This window comes from Vigna umbellata, chromosome 3 (genome assembly GCF_029865625.1).
Source record: "Vigna umbellata cultivar VRB3 chromosome 3, Vumbellata_1.0, whole genome shotgun sequence".
Classification (NCBI taxonomy): Eukaryota; Viridiplantae; Streptophyta; class Magnoliopsida; order Fabales; family Fabaceae; genus Vigna; species Vigna umbellata.
In genome coordinates, this window is record NC_142167.1 from 17,388,474 (window position 1) to 17,406,903 (window position 18,430).

Consider the following 18,430-nt stretch of genomic DNA (forward strand, 5'->3'; position numbering starts at 1 on the left):
TGAATTTATAAATTTTGGAGATTAACCATGTTTACCAGAGAAAAATCGTAAATTTCTGAAAATGGCGTGACAATTGAAAGGAGTCACTTCATACATGTCTTTTTTTTTATGAAAATAAAAAAAAATTATGTGTGGTAGAAAGTTATAAAAAATATTTTTTTTATGTATATTTTTTAGGTAGATTATACTTGCAATTTCTTTTGAGAGTGGGTAACATATTTTTATTTGACATAATACAATAATAAAATAATCATAAATGTAATCTTTTTTATCTTTTTAATAAATGAGAGAATAAAAAATAGAGAAAAATAGTATGAAATTAATGTAAAAAATTTAAGTACGATAAAAACTCATTTTTCTAATAAATATACACATTCTTCTTTATTTGTTTTTTTCAAATTCTGATAAGATAGATTACATTTTATTCTAAGTTTACTATTAGTCAAATATATTTGTTATCCATTAAAACAAATCAAGCATCAACGTAAATTAAAATAGTTTAATTCAACTTTTTTTTAAAGAAAGAACAACCTTATAGCCACGACATGCATCCAATTATTTTATTTTTCCATCCTCTCTTTGTTCATAAACTCTATCCATAAACTACTATATATAAGCTTTTATCAAATGAAGCAATCATCACCAAGCATATAACAGTAACAGCATCTGAACTCAGTCTTTTTCTACGAAAATGAAAACTTCCATCACCGGAATCAGTTTTAAACCTTTGTTCTTGTTCTTCGTGTTACTCACATCAACCCATGCAGAAACCATGTCCACCCCAACTTCAAACCTATTCCGAGAATACATAGGAGCGGAGTTCAACAACGTTAAGTTCTCCGATGTTCCAATTAACCCTAGTGTCCAGTTCCACTTCATTCTCTCCTTCGCCATTGACTACGACACCTCATCAACCTCTTCTCCAACAAACGGAAAATTCAACGTCTTCTGGGACACCGACAACCTTAACCCTACCCAAGTCTCAGCCGTGAAGGCGAAAAACTCAAACGTCAAAGTAGCCCTGAGTCTCGGAGGAGACAGCGTCGGAGGAGGCTCCGCTTACTTCAACCCCTCGTCGATCGATTCCTGGGTTTCCAACGCCGTTTCTTCACTGACAAGCATAATCAAAGAGTACAACTTGGACGGAATCGACATCGACTACGAGCACTTCAAAACGGACCCTGAAACGTTCTCGGAGTGTGTGGGGAGGGTGATCAAGACGCTGAAATCGAACGGGGTGATAGAATTTGCCTCCATTGCTCCTTTTGACGATGACCAAGTTCAGAGCCACTACCTGGCCTTGTGGAAGAGTTACGGGAACCTCATAGACTACGTTAACTTTCAGTTTTATGCGTACGACAAGGGCACCAGTGTGGCACAGTTCATCGACTACTTCAACACGCAGAGTTCGAATTACAAAGGTGGAAAGGTGTTGGTGAGTTTCATCAGTGATGGAAGTGGCGGTTTGGCCCCGAACGATGGCTTCTTTACAGCATGTCACACGCTAAAGACTCAGCAAAACCTTCATGGTATCTTTGTCTGGTCTGCTGATGACTCCATGGGAAATGGTTTTCGTTATGAGAAGCAATCACAGGCCCTTTTGGCTTTACCCTAGTAAATTAAACCGGCTTCAAAAATGCTAATACTGTATTTGTATTCTATACAGTATCTCTGTGGATATATATATATACATGCATGTATCGTGTATGATATAAAATTCTTAAACCTTCTATGTTATATATAATACTTCTTAATCATTTCTGATCCATTAAAAAAAAAGTCATTACCTACGGTTAAAATTCATAGGTAAATCACAAAATCTGTTGATAAAACAATATTATCTATAGATAAAATGTAACTTTCTTGAAAACAGATTATTAGAACAATTATAGAGATCTAGACATTGATAAAAGTAAACATATTAACAATAATCTTATATCAAATAAATACTTATGAATCAAACATTATAATATCCAAACAATATTCATAGGACAATAGAACACACAAACAGTATTCATTCATACATATAAAATCTCTAAAATCTAAACATAATAACATAAAAATCTTTAATAGTCATAAATTAAGGTAGGTCCGATAAGTGGTGAAACATATATAATAATAAAGTTTAGAATTCCCTAATACTAATACTCACGATAAGAATTTTCTTCATCTTCTTATGTTGTTGTTGTGGTTACACTTGATTATTATATTGCGACTCATTTTACTGTTCAGTATTTGAACGATGACCATCACAGAGTGTGCCAGAGTGAACAAAGAAGATAACATACTTTTACCCTTTTACTGTTCAGTATTGTTATGATTTAATTATTTATAAGTAAATTATATTTTTTTATAATGATCTCTGTTAATATACGTAACTCTACCATTATTTTTCACGAAACTATTATGCATTCAAAATGCCGAATACGTGTCTATCAAAAGGAGTGTCACTAATGACCATAACATTATCGATCCCATCATAATTAGAAAATCTTACCCTTTTTTCCTTTTTTTCTCTTTGAAAAGAGTGGAAATTAGTTTCCCTTCTTGATTTTGTTCAACGAAACACTCACCACTTAAAATTTTAAGTCGTCTTCCGTAAAAAAATGAAAAAAAAAAGAATGTTACTGACGCATGCTTTATGCACACATTACCCCACATTTATTCCGTTCTTGTCATTTAATTAATTGTTGTTGCTCTCGTATTAACACTCTAATTCTGTTTACTTTATGCCAAACCATATGTATATATTACTGGGTTGACTAAGAAACTGTTAAAACAATTTTTTTTTTCATAAATACTAAGTTGAAAAGATGGTCTCAAGTATAGTTTTTTCATGTATTTCTACTGTTTGAAGGTTTAGTGTAAAATGACATAAAATGGATGGTTAATTGAATAAAAGTTTTACGTTTAATTAACAGGTATCAAAACACACTGGTCCTAGTAAAAGTATATGAAAGGATGATTAATTAGCGAATGAATATACTGGGAAGAAGGTCAAAGAATGAATGATAGTAGTGGAGAAACTATGTCTTATTGAAAAGAGGGCACAAACCTATGGAAAGAGTCTCCTTGGGCCATAACAAGTTTCGTTGTCTTCTCCATATTGGAAAGAGTTCAACTTTTCATGTAAGGTGAGAACCCACTTCATTTCATCGTTGCAAAAGTTCAACTTTCCATATAAGCATAACCCCACTCCACTTCCTCAACTCAAACATACCACATGATTGCATGCTAGCAAAGTGGAAAATGTTCTTAAACCAATGAGATCCCTATTCGTATATATTTTTAAGAATTCTAACAAATCAAATTTTAAATCTTATTCAATCTTACAAAATTATATTATAAGATGATCACTCTTTCGTATATTATAAATTTATTTAAATATAATATTTGATTTTATAAAACTTATAATAATATTTACATCTACTTATGTACTAAAAATCTATCTTATCATATATAGGATGTCTAATATATTTTTTGTATTTGTCTTAGGACCAAGCATCAGAGCTAAAGGTAAAAACACATCACAACTATTAAAAATAAAGATCCATGACTTTAGGATCATTATGCACATTATGTGCATCACATGTTGTGGGAAAATACGATCGAGGGGTGCCAATTCAAAACATTCCGGTAAAATAGAAACAGCCCCACGTTCAAAGTTCCATTTTTATCATTAGCTAAAACTTGTTTCACTTGCATATCATAAAGAATTCAAACAATTGCTTCAAGTACAATATTAGGAAACCGTTTATGGAACCTCAATACCCACGAGCTTATTAGCTACATGGCAATTGGCATAGATAATACCGAGTTGCTTCTCGGGTTTCATAACCTTGATGTGAAAAAATTGGATACGCATTTGAAAAGGTTAACTGGTTGGTTATATTACTAACTTAACATCGAAATATTTTTGAGAGGTATCCATTCACACGGTTTGGACAAGAATGAGAGAGCGAACAACATGATTTTGATGATGAAAAATCATTAAGGAGATTATCTAATCTTCAGGACAACTTAAAATGCTTTGAATAAAATATCTATACCCAAAACACATTTCTTACTCAAAGAACAATTAAGATAAGAATTTATGATTATTTTAATTCTAACATGACTTATATACATGTATGATTAATATATTTTCGCTGAATTACAGTGAAAAGGAGAGATAGATAATATAATAAAGGAAAAACTAAAACTATTTATAATATCTACTTCGTCTGTCTTTTGATGACCTTAGTATTAAATACTCATTTCAATTCTCAGAAGATATTTAAGTATAGTATTTTCAGAATATATTTAAGTATAGTATTTTCAGAAGATATTTAAGTATAGTATTTTATTTTTAAATATGGTTATTTAATTTAATTTGTGGTTGTCGTTTACTTCTTCAAATCACATGTCTTGTTTTTGTCTTCTTTTTTGTGTACGATTTTTCGAGTGATACCTTTAATATCTTCTTTCAAATATATTATATATTTTTTTGTTAGCTTTTTGTTATTTGTATTTTCTCATTATATTTAAATATATTTCACTCTTATAAAACAATTCAGTGTTTTTCTCATTATATTTAAATATATTTCATTTTCATAAAACAATTCAATTTTCATACTTTTAATAAAAGATCTTTTTAAAATGTTTTTCTTACCTTTCGCCTTTATCTTTTATGTGTTATTTCACTCATGACAAGTTTCACTCATTTTTCTAATAAACAGATTGTAGAATTAAGTTATATTAATATAATGACATTAATTGATTTATGTTGTAGGTGAAGAATGACAAAATTGATGTCGAGGTTAGTTTCTCTAAAGAAAAATACAAAGCTATTATTGTCTGGTTATAATAATAGTCACAAAATCCTTTTATTATGCCAATATTGTTAATCAATATATTGTACAGCCTTAAAATCAATACCTTCGGAATGGAACAATTAAAAAAACACAAAATTTTTTCTATTAAATACTTGTATTTTATCTATATATATTCACACATATTTCACTTAGGTAAAACAACATAGTTTTCGTATTTTTAATAAAAGATTTTCTCTACTAATTTTCTCTCACTTTAATTTAATAAAAAAACTCACATTTTCTTCGTTGATAGTAAATCAAATGTTAAAATGTACACATAAAGCATTTCCATTTGTTTTAATCTTTTGATGTTAATTAAAAAATATATCTGTACTGAATTTTTCAGTAACTAGTTAGATTCTAAAAGTTGTTAATTAGATAAACTTATCTCAAGTTGTAGAATTTTGGAACCAAAGGTTAAATTTATACAATATTGTAAATTAAAAATAGATCTATAATGTGTGTTGTTCATTTAAGCATGCATAGAAATCCTTCAAACTGGTTATTGTATTCTTTGAAATTAATCCTTGTTGATAGAGTGACATGCTAGTATTTTAGTCTTATATGTTTCATATTTTCAAGTCAACTCATGTTCACTAATAATACTATGGGACAAAAGATTTAATATTTTAATATGGCTTCAATATTTTTATGACCTCAATATTCTATGGTTTTTTATTTGGATTAATTTAATTAAGCTTTTAAGATAAAAAATATTAGGTTATTTTTTAAAGTCTCAATAAAAAAAAATAAGACCAATTACATAAATGTATATAAAAATAAATTTTATCGATTAGAAAATTGAATTAGATTTAAAATTTATTCTTAATAATTATTAAGATTTAAAAAATGTTAAAATAGTTAATAATATTAAATTCTTTTTAATTTTAATAATATATATTCCTATCAATTGTAAGATTCTAAATGAACAGCGAAACAAATTGTTTTATGGTCTGTTCACTTGAGCATATTGCACTGTGCATGCGGATTAATGAAGATGAAATTAAGGGTGATTTCATGTTCGTTTGAACTGATTTGAAAGGAAAAACACAGATAGATGTGTGAGATTGCTATTCACTCTCATCTTTGCATTTTAGGAAACATTTGGAGTGATTTAAACCCTTATACTATATTACCTTGCACTTTTTAAATAATTTACTTGTGATGTTTTTTTCTTTGTTTAATAAAATAATAATGAATAATGAATAAAACATCTCTCTAAATAATAATACTAATAATAGTAATAATAGTAATAATAATAATAATAACTAATAATAATAATTAATAACAATTAATAATAATGATAATAATAAAAAATAATGATATTATTATTATTATTATTTCAATTTACTAAATTACCATTTTTTACATTTTAATAATTATTTTTTATTTTCTTTATAAACATTTTTACAATTAAATATAACATTATTAATTATCATTTTATATTACTTTTATAATTAGGGGCATTTTGGTAATCTTCAATTTTTATCAATTAAACAATTTTTTATCTGTCACATCACTCAAATCTTACACTAATTTTCTCAAACTTTACTTATAAATCAACTCTTAATTACTTCCAAATCCACTTAAATAAACAACAAAAATTTTACCCTCAAATTCATCCACTCACTCTCCCTCAAATCATCTCCACCAGGTGAATACACCCAAAGATATAAATATACTTACAAATATTCGAAGAAAATATCATTAAACATCTCTTTGTAAGATGCTAAATTGATATACTGTGCTCATTTATTTGTTGAAGAGAAAAAATAATTCGTAAATAAGAATAATTTTACTAAAAAAACATATAGAGATATTCCAGATTAATTTGGTAGAAATAAACGTCAAACCTTTACAAATCTGATTCCAACAAGTGTGAGGAAATAAATTTGTGTCGTGTATTTTTTTTTTACAATTTTTGATTTTTGATTTTTTCACATAAAAAATCTTTCAACTACTGGCATTGAAATCTATTGTTTTTTCATCATCTGTTGAATTTTGTATTCATTTTGAAAAAGTGTGGTAAAAGGGTAGGAAGCTAAGTTAGCCTAATTCCGTGATCCTCACGTTGATTGATCTTTGAAGAGCCACTTCTTTTCAATCAATTTCTATTAACATCCATCACTTCATCATCAAAACATCTAAATTATTCACATGCAAAATCGAATCTCTCTCAGTTTCAGGTGTTGCATGTGCTTTGCCAAGTAACTTAGAAAAAATTTTGATTACGTATGTAAGGACAACCAAGTGGTGGTGACAGAGAAGGACGAAAGTTGGTGTAACGTGAAGTATACCAAGATAACAAAACATGCTTGTTTAATTTCTCTCGTTTAAGTCAATTTTCAATATTTTATTATGATATCATTTATAAATCTTTCAAAAAAAAATTGAAAAAAAAAGAGATAACTTCAATAAGACATAAATCTAATTTACATAAAAAACTAACATTACTTTTAATCTGAAATTTTAAGATAATAAATTTATGAGTTTTTTTTTTTCAATTTTTTCAACTTTATTTATGAGAGTTAAATTCCAATAATAATCAAAGATTCATACAAATTTTTTTAGACTTATATTTTACCAATTGACTGAGCCATTATTAAGAAATCTCATGACCAAGATCTTTATATTTTCATTTACTATATATCTAAGTCTTGGTGGCAAATAATTTTGTCACTTTTTTTTTTTTCTTTTTTATTTAAATGATACGCGTGCTAAATTTTGAGTTGACATAGACGATTCTATAGGACCTACCTTGAAGATGCTACTTTGGTCCCCACCCATTCTAGATTCATTGCATAATGAGAAGAACAAAATAAAATAAATTAAAAAAAAACAAAAAGAAAAACTTTATGCACTTCTTCATTTAAAGTTATGTGTGAATTTGTATCTTTATAAGTGTGATAATTAAGAAAGACCAATAATATATAAATTTAAGAACTACAAAAAGTGAAAATATAATATATTTGACAATAAATATAGAAGATTGAAGGAGTAAAACTATTCACCCTTACTTATATGTAGGTCTGTCATTCACAAACAATAACTTGCTATATAAGAAAAAATTAAAAATTAAAAAATTTATATGAAATAACTTATATTTAATTTAACTTCTATTATATTATATATATTTTTATATTTTATTTTAAAAGTTTATAAAATATATATTTTTAAATATATGTAGTATCATGAGTGAATTTTTGTTGTTATAGGTAGGAATTATACATGCCTAATCCGACTTTACCTGTTATCATTCTTATTTGATATTTACATCTTGTGACATTATATACCACAAACCTGACAGTGATAACAAGATTTTTACAAAAAATAATTAAAAAAATAACAGACCGATCCATGACAAGTCGTTAATATTATTGACAATTTTTTTAAAAAAATTTAATTGAGATATAATTTTAAATCTTAATTTTAATAGCTATTAATACGTCCTTCAAACTGTTGATGCATGTTATTCTTATTTCGTTATTTACATTACTTTATTTGACTTATATATATATGGATTTATTTTGACCTGAAAATGAAAATAATTAATATAAAATCAATTATAATTTTTGTTAAATCCAAAAAAAAAACTTACTAATTAAAAAAAGGGAAGAGGTGAATAATTTAAACAACAATGAATAAACCAATGATTACTATAGTAATTTCTAACTCTGTTAAGATTTATTATTATTTGTTATCTTCATAAAAAATGTGAACAAAGTTATGAAAATATTTGTATTTCCATTAATTTTAAATTTCCTTTTCACAATTTTAAATAAACACTTAATCATTTTTTACTAATTATTTTATATATTAAAATATAAAACATGTAGTCAACTTTAATTAGACTCAAGCCCAATCAAATTAATTAATATTCTTGTATAAAGATTAGTAAAGAAAACACCTTTACCCCGGATTCTCTAACTAGATCGATACAATTTCTTAGTCACTAATTATCTACTAGTTGTTTCATATCGAGAGAGTTTTATGTAATAAGAAACGAATTCGTTTCTTATTATCTTTTTTTTTATTTATAAGAAAAAAAATGTACATTTACTGAATCTCTCAATATAAATAAATTTCAACTATTTTTGTTTATTTAATAATATTTTCTGTAAAATATGCTGATTTTTTTATTTGCAAAGTTTAACATCACATTAATTACTTCTTTTTTTTTCAATTATACTTCTGTGTACTCTATTAAAATAAGTTATATACATACATGTATTTATTATATGCCGTAGCTGATTGAGTAAAATAAGACATTCTACTACAAGTTGATTATAGTAAAATAACATTAAAGCAAATAAAAAAACAAAGAAAACATAATATTAATAGGTTTCGATACAATTATATAACATTTTAATTTAAGTAAATCATATTTTTCTCGTAAATAAGAATGAAGGAAATAGCTGAATAGTGAAATTTAGTTATAAGAGTAAATTTGTGGTGTTTGGTAATCACGATCTTATTTGACTTGTGTCACCCACAAACTTATTGCTTTGTTTATCAAAAGGTTCAACCGAATAATAAGGTAATGCAAAATACGATGTTCATATTTCAAAAACAACATTCAAAGAGGACATAACCATGTCACCTATCAATAGATATCATATCATTTTAGGTTTCTTCGTTGATTTTATGATTAGTAAACAAATTTTCTAAACAATAAAATCTTCATATACAATATTCGGAAGTCTAATACTGCCAAAAAAAAAGTGAAGAATTGCCATTTATAGTGCAATCCCATAAAGATTTTTTATTTGAATAGGTTGGGATAAACTTAAATTTTAAGGTTTATTTGTAATTATACTTAAGATTCTATTTTCAGGTTTTTTCTATTTGTATATGTTATCACTTTTTGTTTTCTATTGTTGTATAGTTTCTGTTTTTACTTTCAAATGATGGAAAAAAATTAAGTTTATGGCTATTTAAAGGTCTGTACAGTCCAATGAAATATACACAAAACTACAGTACAAATAAATATCAGTATGCGTCGTATATTTTACAGAATATATACATGTATGTTTTTGTTTTCCAAATTTTAAATAATAAGATAGTTTAAAATTATTATATGAAATATAAAGTTGAATAATTGAAATTGATTTAAAAATAACCCAATATGTTTACATTATAGTTTTGCTCATGCTAATCTCAACTTGCTTGAACTTGGTCCTTTTTGTTTTAGCAAAAGTAGTTTCAATTGTCCCTATAAGAAAAAGTTGATGGGTATGTAGGAGGAACCTAGGTTAGTTTTGGCTCCTATTGTGCATATCTACCATGTCCTTTTTATGAAAAGGTGGTGGATGAAAATATCACAAGCATTGCCAAAAATTATTAATTAGATATTAAAGTAGTGAGACCAAATTAACTAGCCCACATACTTGTCTTATCCTTTGAATATTAAAGGATTTCATGCACACTCTTAGAAAGAAAATTCTATTATAATCCTGATTACAAATTAAATATGACAAATAATCAATTTAATACAATAAATATTAATATATCTTACTTTTTCGTAAAACAAAAAATTATAATCACGATACACAAATTTTAATTTGATTAAATTTGTTTAAACTTCGATCGTGGTTAAGGCAATAAAACACATGCTTGGTCTTTAGTAACTATTACACGATGAAATTACTTTTAAACGAGAAGTTTTAAATTTATTACTAAATAGAACATTATAAGATTCTTTTTAAAAATAATTGCATATTAATATTAAAGAAAAATAATCGAAAATTTGGGGAGAGAAGGAAGTCAACTCTTGGTTGAAATGGTGACATCATCGTCACGTCTAGTCTCGGCCTCACACTAATATTTTCCAAAGAGAAAAAAATGAAGTTTGAAAACCTATGGGCTTTTCTGTTTTGTTCTGTTTCGCAGATCCCACATCGAAAAATATTAAATACCCACCACTCCACGTTTCCAATGCACTCACTCTTCAGCTTCTTCTCTTCTCTTCTACAAATCATAGTAGAATTCTCTCATAAGTAGTTATTATTTTTTCCACCACGCACGCGCCGCCATGTACACACACAGCAACGCCTCCCTCCCACGCTCCGCCGAATCCCTCTCCCATTTTCTCTCTCCGCAGGACGCATCCACGCTGTCGCCAATGCAGTACGCCGCTGCTCCTCAGCCGCAGCACCACCAAGTTGCCCTGGGCGAGTTTGATTCAGAGGCGAGTTCGAATAACACGTACAACAGCTGCAGCAGCGGGTGCACCAGCTACATGGGGTCGCCGAGTTCGCTGGCGAGTTACGAGAGTCGGCGAGTGCAAAGGAGCGTAAGCAGCCACTCGCTGCAGAAGAACAGTGGTGGGCCCCACCACCCCTTTTCTCCTCTCTTCGCTCAGTTGCTTGACTCCCACAACGGTCCCGTACGGAGAGCTTGCAGTACCGGTGACCTTCAGGTCCCTTCCTTTTTTGGCTCGCTAATTATAAACGCACATCTTATTAACTACACTAATAATACGCACTTACATATATATTATGCACTTTTAATTATACTTCAAATTGCACTTTCAAATCGTACGTTGGCATTTCACAAAAAAGTAATACGTGAATTGTGGAGACAAGACTTCTTCCTAATTCAAAAACAACATAAAAAATCAACCTGACATCTCAAATTATGACTTTTAACTCATTTTTATATATTTGAATTTTAGTATTTTGAAATTTTAATTTTAAACTTTCAAGATGTATATCTATCAATAAGTATATAAATTATTTATAATCTTGTCCAGGTCGCACGTTAGTCTGATGAGAAAGAGACCAATTTCATTTGAAGCACTGTAATTGTCCTGGATCTATGAGCTTTTTGAGATTTTGTTTTTATATATATATAATATAATAGAATATTAAAGTGCTCATAATTTTATTTAGTACACCACTTAAACAACAATGATCAACTCCATGACAGAAAACTTGAAGTTATTTTTGCTGTTTGGTTCACTGAATATACCTACTTATTTTCGTGTACTGTCAGAACCTTTAATGTGTTCCCTGTTTGGTTAGTTTTTTTTAATATACTGTATTTGTAGTGATGCACACAGAAGATAGCGGTTGGTTTAAAACATAAAGTATAAATTAAACTTTGCTTTTGTTGGAGATTATGGAATTGGAGAAAAGTGGAAGTGAAATCTTAATACATGTGTAAATGATTTTGTTGTAATGCAAATTGATTTTTGGGTGATCTTTTGTATATACAGAGATTTCATGGAATGCAATATTATCATCATTCAGATAGTCCATTGTCGAGTGAAAGTAGCTTGATCATAGAAGAAATGAGCAGAACCAGTCCTTATAGCCCAGAGGAGAAGAAAGTGAGGATTGAGAGATATAGGAGCAAGAGAAACCAGAGGAACTTCGGCAAGAAAATTAAGGTACAGTTTATTTTACTTTTTCAGATACAGTTTTATAATAAAATTTATGTTGAGCCAATTAAACTTTTATATTACAACTGTGATCTCACTACAATACTTGAAATAGTGAATATGCACCATCGAACTATGAGAATATTATTTTTCATATCAGAAAAAAAGTGAAAGTGAGATTTGGACGAATTTGAAATAAACTGCAGCATCATGGGTAGATGAAGAGGAAAGTTGCTGCTGAAAAACCATATTGCCCTATACAAGGTTGTATCATATCATGCTAAAATCATATGAGGGTTTGACAAATCCTGATCGAATTAGTGATTCTTTCAACGCATCCTGATCGAATTAGTGATTCTTTCAACGCGAGGATTCGCTCATGATCTTTGCACGATAGACACCTGTAGGCTGCACAGGAGATATTAATTAAAATAGTGACTTCATATGTGTATGTTATAGTGTTAGTGTGTTGCAACCGGACCTGAAATGTCTGATTTGTAAAGCATGAAAAATCTTCTCACATATCTGTCTCATTCTATAGTGTAACTAGCTAGTAGCCCCATTACTGTAACGTCTAGGAGGAAAGAAACAAATAAGACACTGTATACAGCAATATCGGTCCACCACAACACTGTTCAGTGTTTAGTCATGATGCAACCATAACATAAATATTAATTTGTTTTATTCTGGAAATCAGTATGCATGCAGGAAGACATTGGCAGATAGCAGGCCAAGAATCAGAGGGCGATTTGCAAAGAATGAGGAAATTGCAATGAACCCTCCGGTTCAGTGGAGCCATATGGGTACCGGAGAGGAAGAGGACGAGGAAGAAGAGAATTGGGCCAATTTCTTTGATTCCATAGTTCCTGCAAATCTTGGTCAGGAACCTCATGGCAGTAGTTCCTCCTTTGGCGCTTTCTATTAAAATAATTACATGCTTAAATCAGCATGGCTAGATGACTAATTTGTATGCTTTGAATGTTTTGGGTAATGTAAATATATGGTACTTACTTATTTGAATCATGGATGTGACCATGTGTAGTTTTAGACTTCAATCTGGGGTGAAGTTTTAGTGCCCTTTATGTTTTTCTAGACTAGGCCTAAGTAGCAGCAGCAGCATTGTGTTGTTTGGTTAAAAACTTTTACAAATTGTACTTGGGGTTTACTGTGTCATGTATGTTATAAATTATATAATTTTATACTAAAGTTATTTTCCTTTATGGAAGAAGAAAGAAGCAGTAAATTAAATAAAAAAGTTGATACCCAAAAAGATAAAAAAGATATGAGAGATTAAAAAAACTGTTCCTGAGAATGGTGTGATGTACCTATCACTTCTTTACAGTGGATTTTGGACAGAAATGGAGTGCTAAGAATTTGTCTTTAAAACTCGATCAAGAACCCTTTTTTCTACTTTAAAGAAACATGTCACCCTTGGATTATAGCAGGATGAAAAGCGGACCAAAAGGGTAAGCAATTTACCTTTTTCACTGCTTTGATGCGATTTCGTATATAAGTTATTAGAATACACAGATTTCTAAATAATATTTAAGATTCACGACTTTATATTCAATAAATTGATAACACGACTTTGATTTTCATCTGCCAAATTACTTTAAACTCAGATACCAAAGATAATTTTTAACTTGTATTTTTTAATTGAGTACAATTTCTGTTGTTTTATTTTTAAACTAAACTTATATATGATAAGTATCACTTCAATTATCTTTTTTAGGTGAAGTGGTACTTGTTTCACAGGACTTCAGTTAGAAAACAAAACTTTAATCCAAAAATAAAACATTCGAAGTCCTATTTGTTATATAAATTTTCATTAATAAAAGAATTGGATTGTGTGACACAACTATAATATATTTTAAAAAATTAATCAATTTAAAGGAATCTTCAATAAATTTATTATTTTTTCAGTCGTTTGATATTTTTCATTTTTTGTATTTATTTTGCTATCATATATGTGTAGAAGTTATTTTATGTTATTTATTTTATTTCTAATTTTTCATTTATATTTATTGTGTTGCCATGAAAGTTATTTCATCTTTTTATTTATTTATTTTATTTTTAATTTTTTATATTTATTTTATAATCACATTTGAATTTATTTTTTTTCTATTTTTTTATATTTTAAAACTATTTATTTATTGATTGTAACAAGTGCACAGAATTTATTTTACTTTTTTATTCATTTATTTTATTTTAAACTAATTTTTTATTTATATTTTTTATTGTCACATATGCATGAAATTATTTTGGTAATCAATCATTATTATGTAAAAATTAAACTAATATAAAATATCTAATATAATATAATAAAATAGGAAAGTTACTTTGTTATCCATTGTTATTTATTTTTATTTTGTTGATAAGTGTCTCAATTGTCAGTATTTTTGTTATTTGATACTTTTATGATTTGTGTTTCATATACTACATTTTTTTTCTCTTTTAAGATATTTTATTACTTAGTTAGTCACTTAATAAAATTAAATTTAAAAATTACATTGTAATTTTATTTTGTAAAATACTATCATTTAAAAATAGTAATAATTAATAATTTTAACTTAAAGAAAATTATCAACAATAAAACAATTATATTAAATTATAATAAATATGTTCATTATTTAATATTCTTCATTTTTTAGTATGTAAAGTTTAAATTCATATTACCTAATAAATAATTACAATAATCACGTTTATATAGAATTTTACATTAAAATTATATTTAATAGTTAATTTTAAAGGATTAAAATATATAAATATATACATATATTTGTAATAAAAAAAACGAACTTTGTTATATTTTCTTTAATTCATTTTATTAATGTCATTAGTTTATGAAATTTAAAATTTTCAAACCAATATTTAAAACACCAATAATAACAATAAATATGTTTAAAAATATATGTTAAGTTGAGCAATTAAATTTATTACTTAAACGTATCAAATCACAAAAATTTAGAATTATTTTTAATATTATATATTTCCATATAACAAAATAGTAATTTATTCATATAACTAACACAATTTAGTTGTTAATTTTAATTAATGTTTTTTATTTATTTTAAACTCTAATATTCTGAACAATTTACTAGTATCTTGAAATTCTTTTGTCAAACAATATATAGTTGATCATTATAAAAAAATAAAAATCTTATGTCAATTTCTTTTAAATAATAAATTAAAGATATACATTTTAATCCATATTGCATTAATATATATTTTTTGAAGTAAGTTGATTTTTAAAATAAAAATATAATAGTTCTTTAAACATTTACACACATTTTAACTTTTATTAAATGTTTTTTATAACATATTTTCAACATATTTAGTATGTTAAAGAATAATTTATATTTAAAATATTATTATTTTTATATACTATTTTTTTCCTGTATGATTTTTAATTACTTATAGTCACTTAATAAAACTAAAATTTTAAAAAAATAGTTTACTTTTATTTCTTAAAATAATATTGTTTAAAAATAATATATGTTTATTGGTAATAAAATATAAAAAAATGATTAAATAATTTTGTCTTAAAAAAATTATTAATAAAAAAATATTTATCATTCTCAAATAATAATATAAATATTTCTTTTTTGTAGCATGTAAAAATTAAATTAATTTTATCCAATAAAAATTAAATTAATTATATGTACATAAAACTCTGTACAAGGTTTTAAATAATTATGTTTAAAATATAATAATTTTTTTTTTAATAATTCGTTTCAAAAGTTTAGTATACATACTTGTAATAAAAATGTTAAACTACTTATTATTATTTTCTTTTTGTTTTACTTGATAGTTTTTTTCAAAGGTTTTTAAAAAATTATAATAAAAAAGTCAAATTTTTTAATATTATTATTTTTGTTTTATCCTTTTTAAATTCATTTTTTAGTATTTTCAAATTCAAATGCAACAACTTATAACTTTAGTATGCCTGAAACAAAAGTTAAAAACTAATAAAATAATTATCTTAAAAGTATATCATCAATGTATTTATATTATCATGAAATAAATATAAAACATACACTGATTATATGAGTCTATAAACGTACACTAAATGAGTATAGAAAAAAAAAATAGACGAATTTGATAATATATATGAGATATTTTGAATAAGTGGGTTGTCGATGAATTGATTATACTAGTCTAATAATACAAATTAGACAATTCATTTGTGATTAAACGAGTCTAACTATATGCATCAGATAAACTTGTCCAAACACAAATTATACGAGTTTATTAATACACATTAAAAAAATATATTCATTCACTTATTAGATTAATATTATAATATACATTAGACATGTTTTTCTTCTTCTTCATCTTATCCTTCTTTAGATGAAAAATTTATCATTATTTTTTTTCGTCAATAAATTTATACATTATGTAATTACCAAAAAGTTTTATCAACTATCCACAAATTTTCAAATGGATTTTATCAACAAAAATAGATTTATCAACAATATCAATCTATAATTGAAATATTAGAATTCATCAATAAAATTTATCAATAATTTAAATTGATAATAAAAAAAAGTCTGTTGGTAAAGTTGCATCAATAATTAAATTATTCTTTTGTAGTATGGTGTTGGATGAAATGAAAAAGTCATAGAATGTAGCCATGAGCAGCACCTTTTATACCTATCCTCGTCATGGGATGGAACACTGAAACTCGAGGAATCTTGCTTCCTTATAGTATCTAGCAATCTCTCTATAATAGTTGGGATAAACACAACAAAACATATGGGATGTTATTTTGAATACCTTTAAAGTGTTGTGTTAATAACCACACAACCTCGTAATAATAACAAAAGAAAAAGATTAAACTTAAGTTATAATGAGAAGTTTAGTTTTTCGTGATTATTAATGGTACTTGTGAGACATGAATAGGGTGGTTGTTTGTTAGAATGACAACACTGGAAACTCCGAAGCATGTAGACATTGCACAGCGATCCGTAGCAGCAGCAAAGTGTGCTTGTGAATGCTGATTTTATCGTTTCGTATCAACCAAGGTCCTTTCTGACTCAACATTCCACAACGGTGTCGTATCAATGGTTAACTAAGTGTCGTCTCGAGAAAGATTGAGTTGACTCACAGTACTAACCCCTTTCCATTAGTCAATAAAGCCTATTAATCTGGACAGCTTTAGATTTTTCTCTTCAATACTTAAATATTTTTATTTATAAATTTTATATTTAAATAAAAAATATTTATATTTTATCTTAATTGCACCATTTCTATATTAAACGATTTACTATATCTTTATAGTCAGTCATTGTTTTCTTTACTCGTTCTAAAATTGAGTTCCATATTCATACAGTGAAATTTAGCTACATTTTCAAATTTTGAACAAAAATTCAGATAATTTCTGTGGCGCTATAAGGCGCCAAAAGAAGGAATCCGCGCCAAACACTATCTGAACCGTCCATTAACAAACCATCAACGGTCACAAACATTTCGCTGCAACTCTACACCATATATAAATTCAAACAGAGTTTCCTTCCCACAAGATTTTGCGAGCAAGAAGATGTCGGGCATGGAAAGCGAGGTAAGGGTTTGGGAAAGGGAGGAGAAAAACGACGCCGTAAGGTGTTGCGCGACAACATCAAGGAATAACGAAGCCGGCCATTCTTTGTGAAGCGTATCAGCGGCCTCATCGACGAAGAGACTCGTGGCGTCCTCGAGATCTTTCTGTAGAACGTGATTTGCGATTCTGTTACTTACACCGAGCATGCCAAGAGGAAGAAGACTGTTACGGCAATGGATTTGGTTTATGCTCATGGAAGAACCCTATATGAATTTGGGGTTAGGGTTTTTCTTGTCCTATTTTCTTATAATGTTTATTGATTTTTGATTTAGCAATAAAGTGAAATTATTGTTTGTCGTTATTATAAATTGTAGATGTGAATCGTGATTCATGAATAGGTTGGTTGTTTGTCAGAAATGTAGCACTAGGAAAGTGTGTTTGTGAATAACAACAAAGTATACTAGGGAATTTGGAGATTTTAGCGTTCTGTGTCAGCGAAGGTCCTTTTTGACTCAACATTCCACAACGTTGTCCAGTGAATGGTTAACCAGTGCTGAAGTGTCTTGTTGAGAAGATTGAGTTGACCTACACTAACCCCATTTCATTAGAAAAAGCCTATTAATTTGGGCAGGTTAAGGTTTTTTTGTTTCATTGTTT

At 27.4% G+C, this 18,430-nt stretch overlaps 2 protein-coding genes and 1 pseudogene across 2 annotated transcripts; all 3 read left to right on the forward strand.

Annotated features, from left to right (window-relative positions):
• The first annotated feature begins 583 nt into the window (after window positions 1–583).
• On the forward strand, window positions 584–1,623 carry LOC124843731 (chitinase 2-like). The gene has a single exon (XM_047320541.2). It carries the CDS (start codon window positions 692–694, stop codon window positions 1,613–1,615), a length of 924 nt encoding a protein of 307 aa, XP_047176497.2. The 5' UTR covers window positions 584–691; the 3' UTR covers window positions 1,616–1,623.
• A 9,187-nt stretch (window positions 1,624–10,810) lies between these two features.
• On the forward strand, window positions 10,811–13,454 carry LOC124843722 (uncharacterized). The gene is made up of 3 exons (XM_047320534.2): window positions 10,811–11,271; window positions 12,070–12,243; window positions 12,932–13,454. Exons 1-3 carry the CDS (start codon window positions 10,885–10,887, stop codon window positions 13,157–13,159), a joined length of 789 nt encoding a protein of 262 aa, XP_047176490.1. The 5' UTR covers window positions 10,811–10,884; the 3' UTR covers window positions 13,160–13,454.
• Window positions 13,455–17,153: 3,699 nt separating this feature from the next.
• LOC124843724 (histone H4-like) lies at window positions 17,154–18,134 on the forward strand (annotated as a pseudogene).
• The last annotated feature ends 296 nt before the right edge of the window (window positions 18,135–18,430 follow it).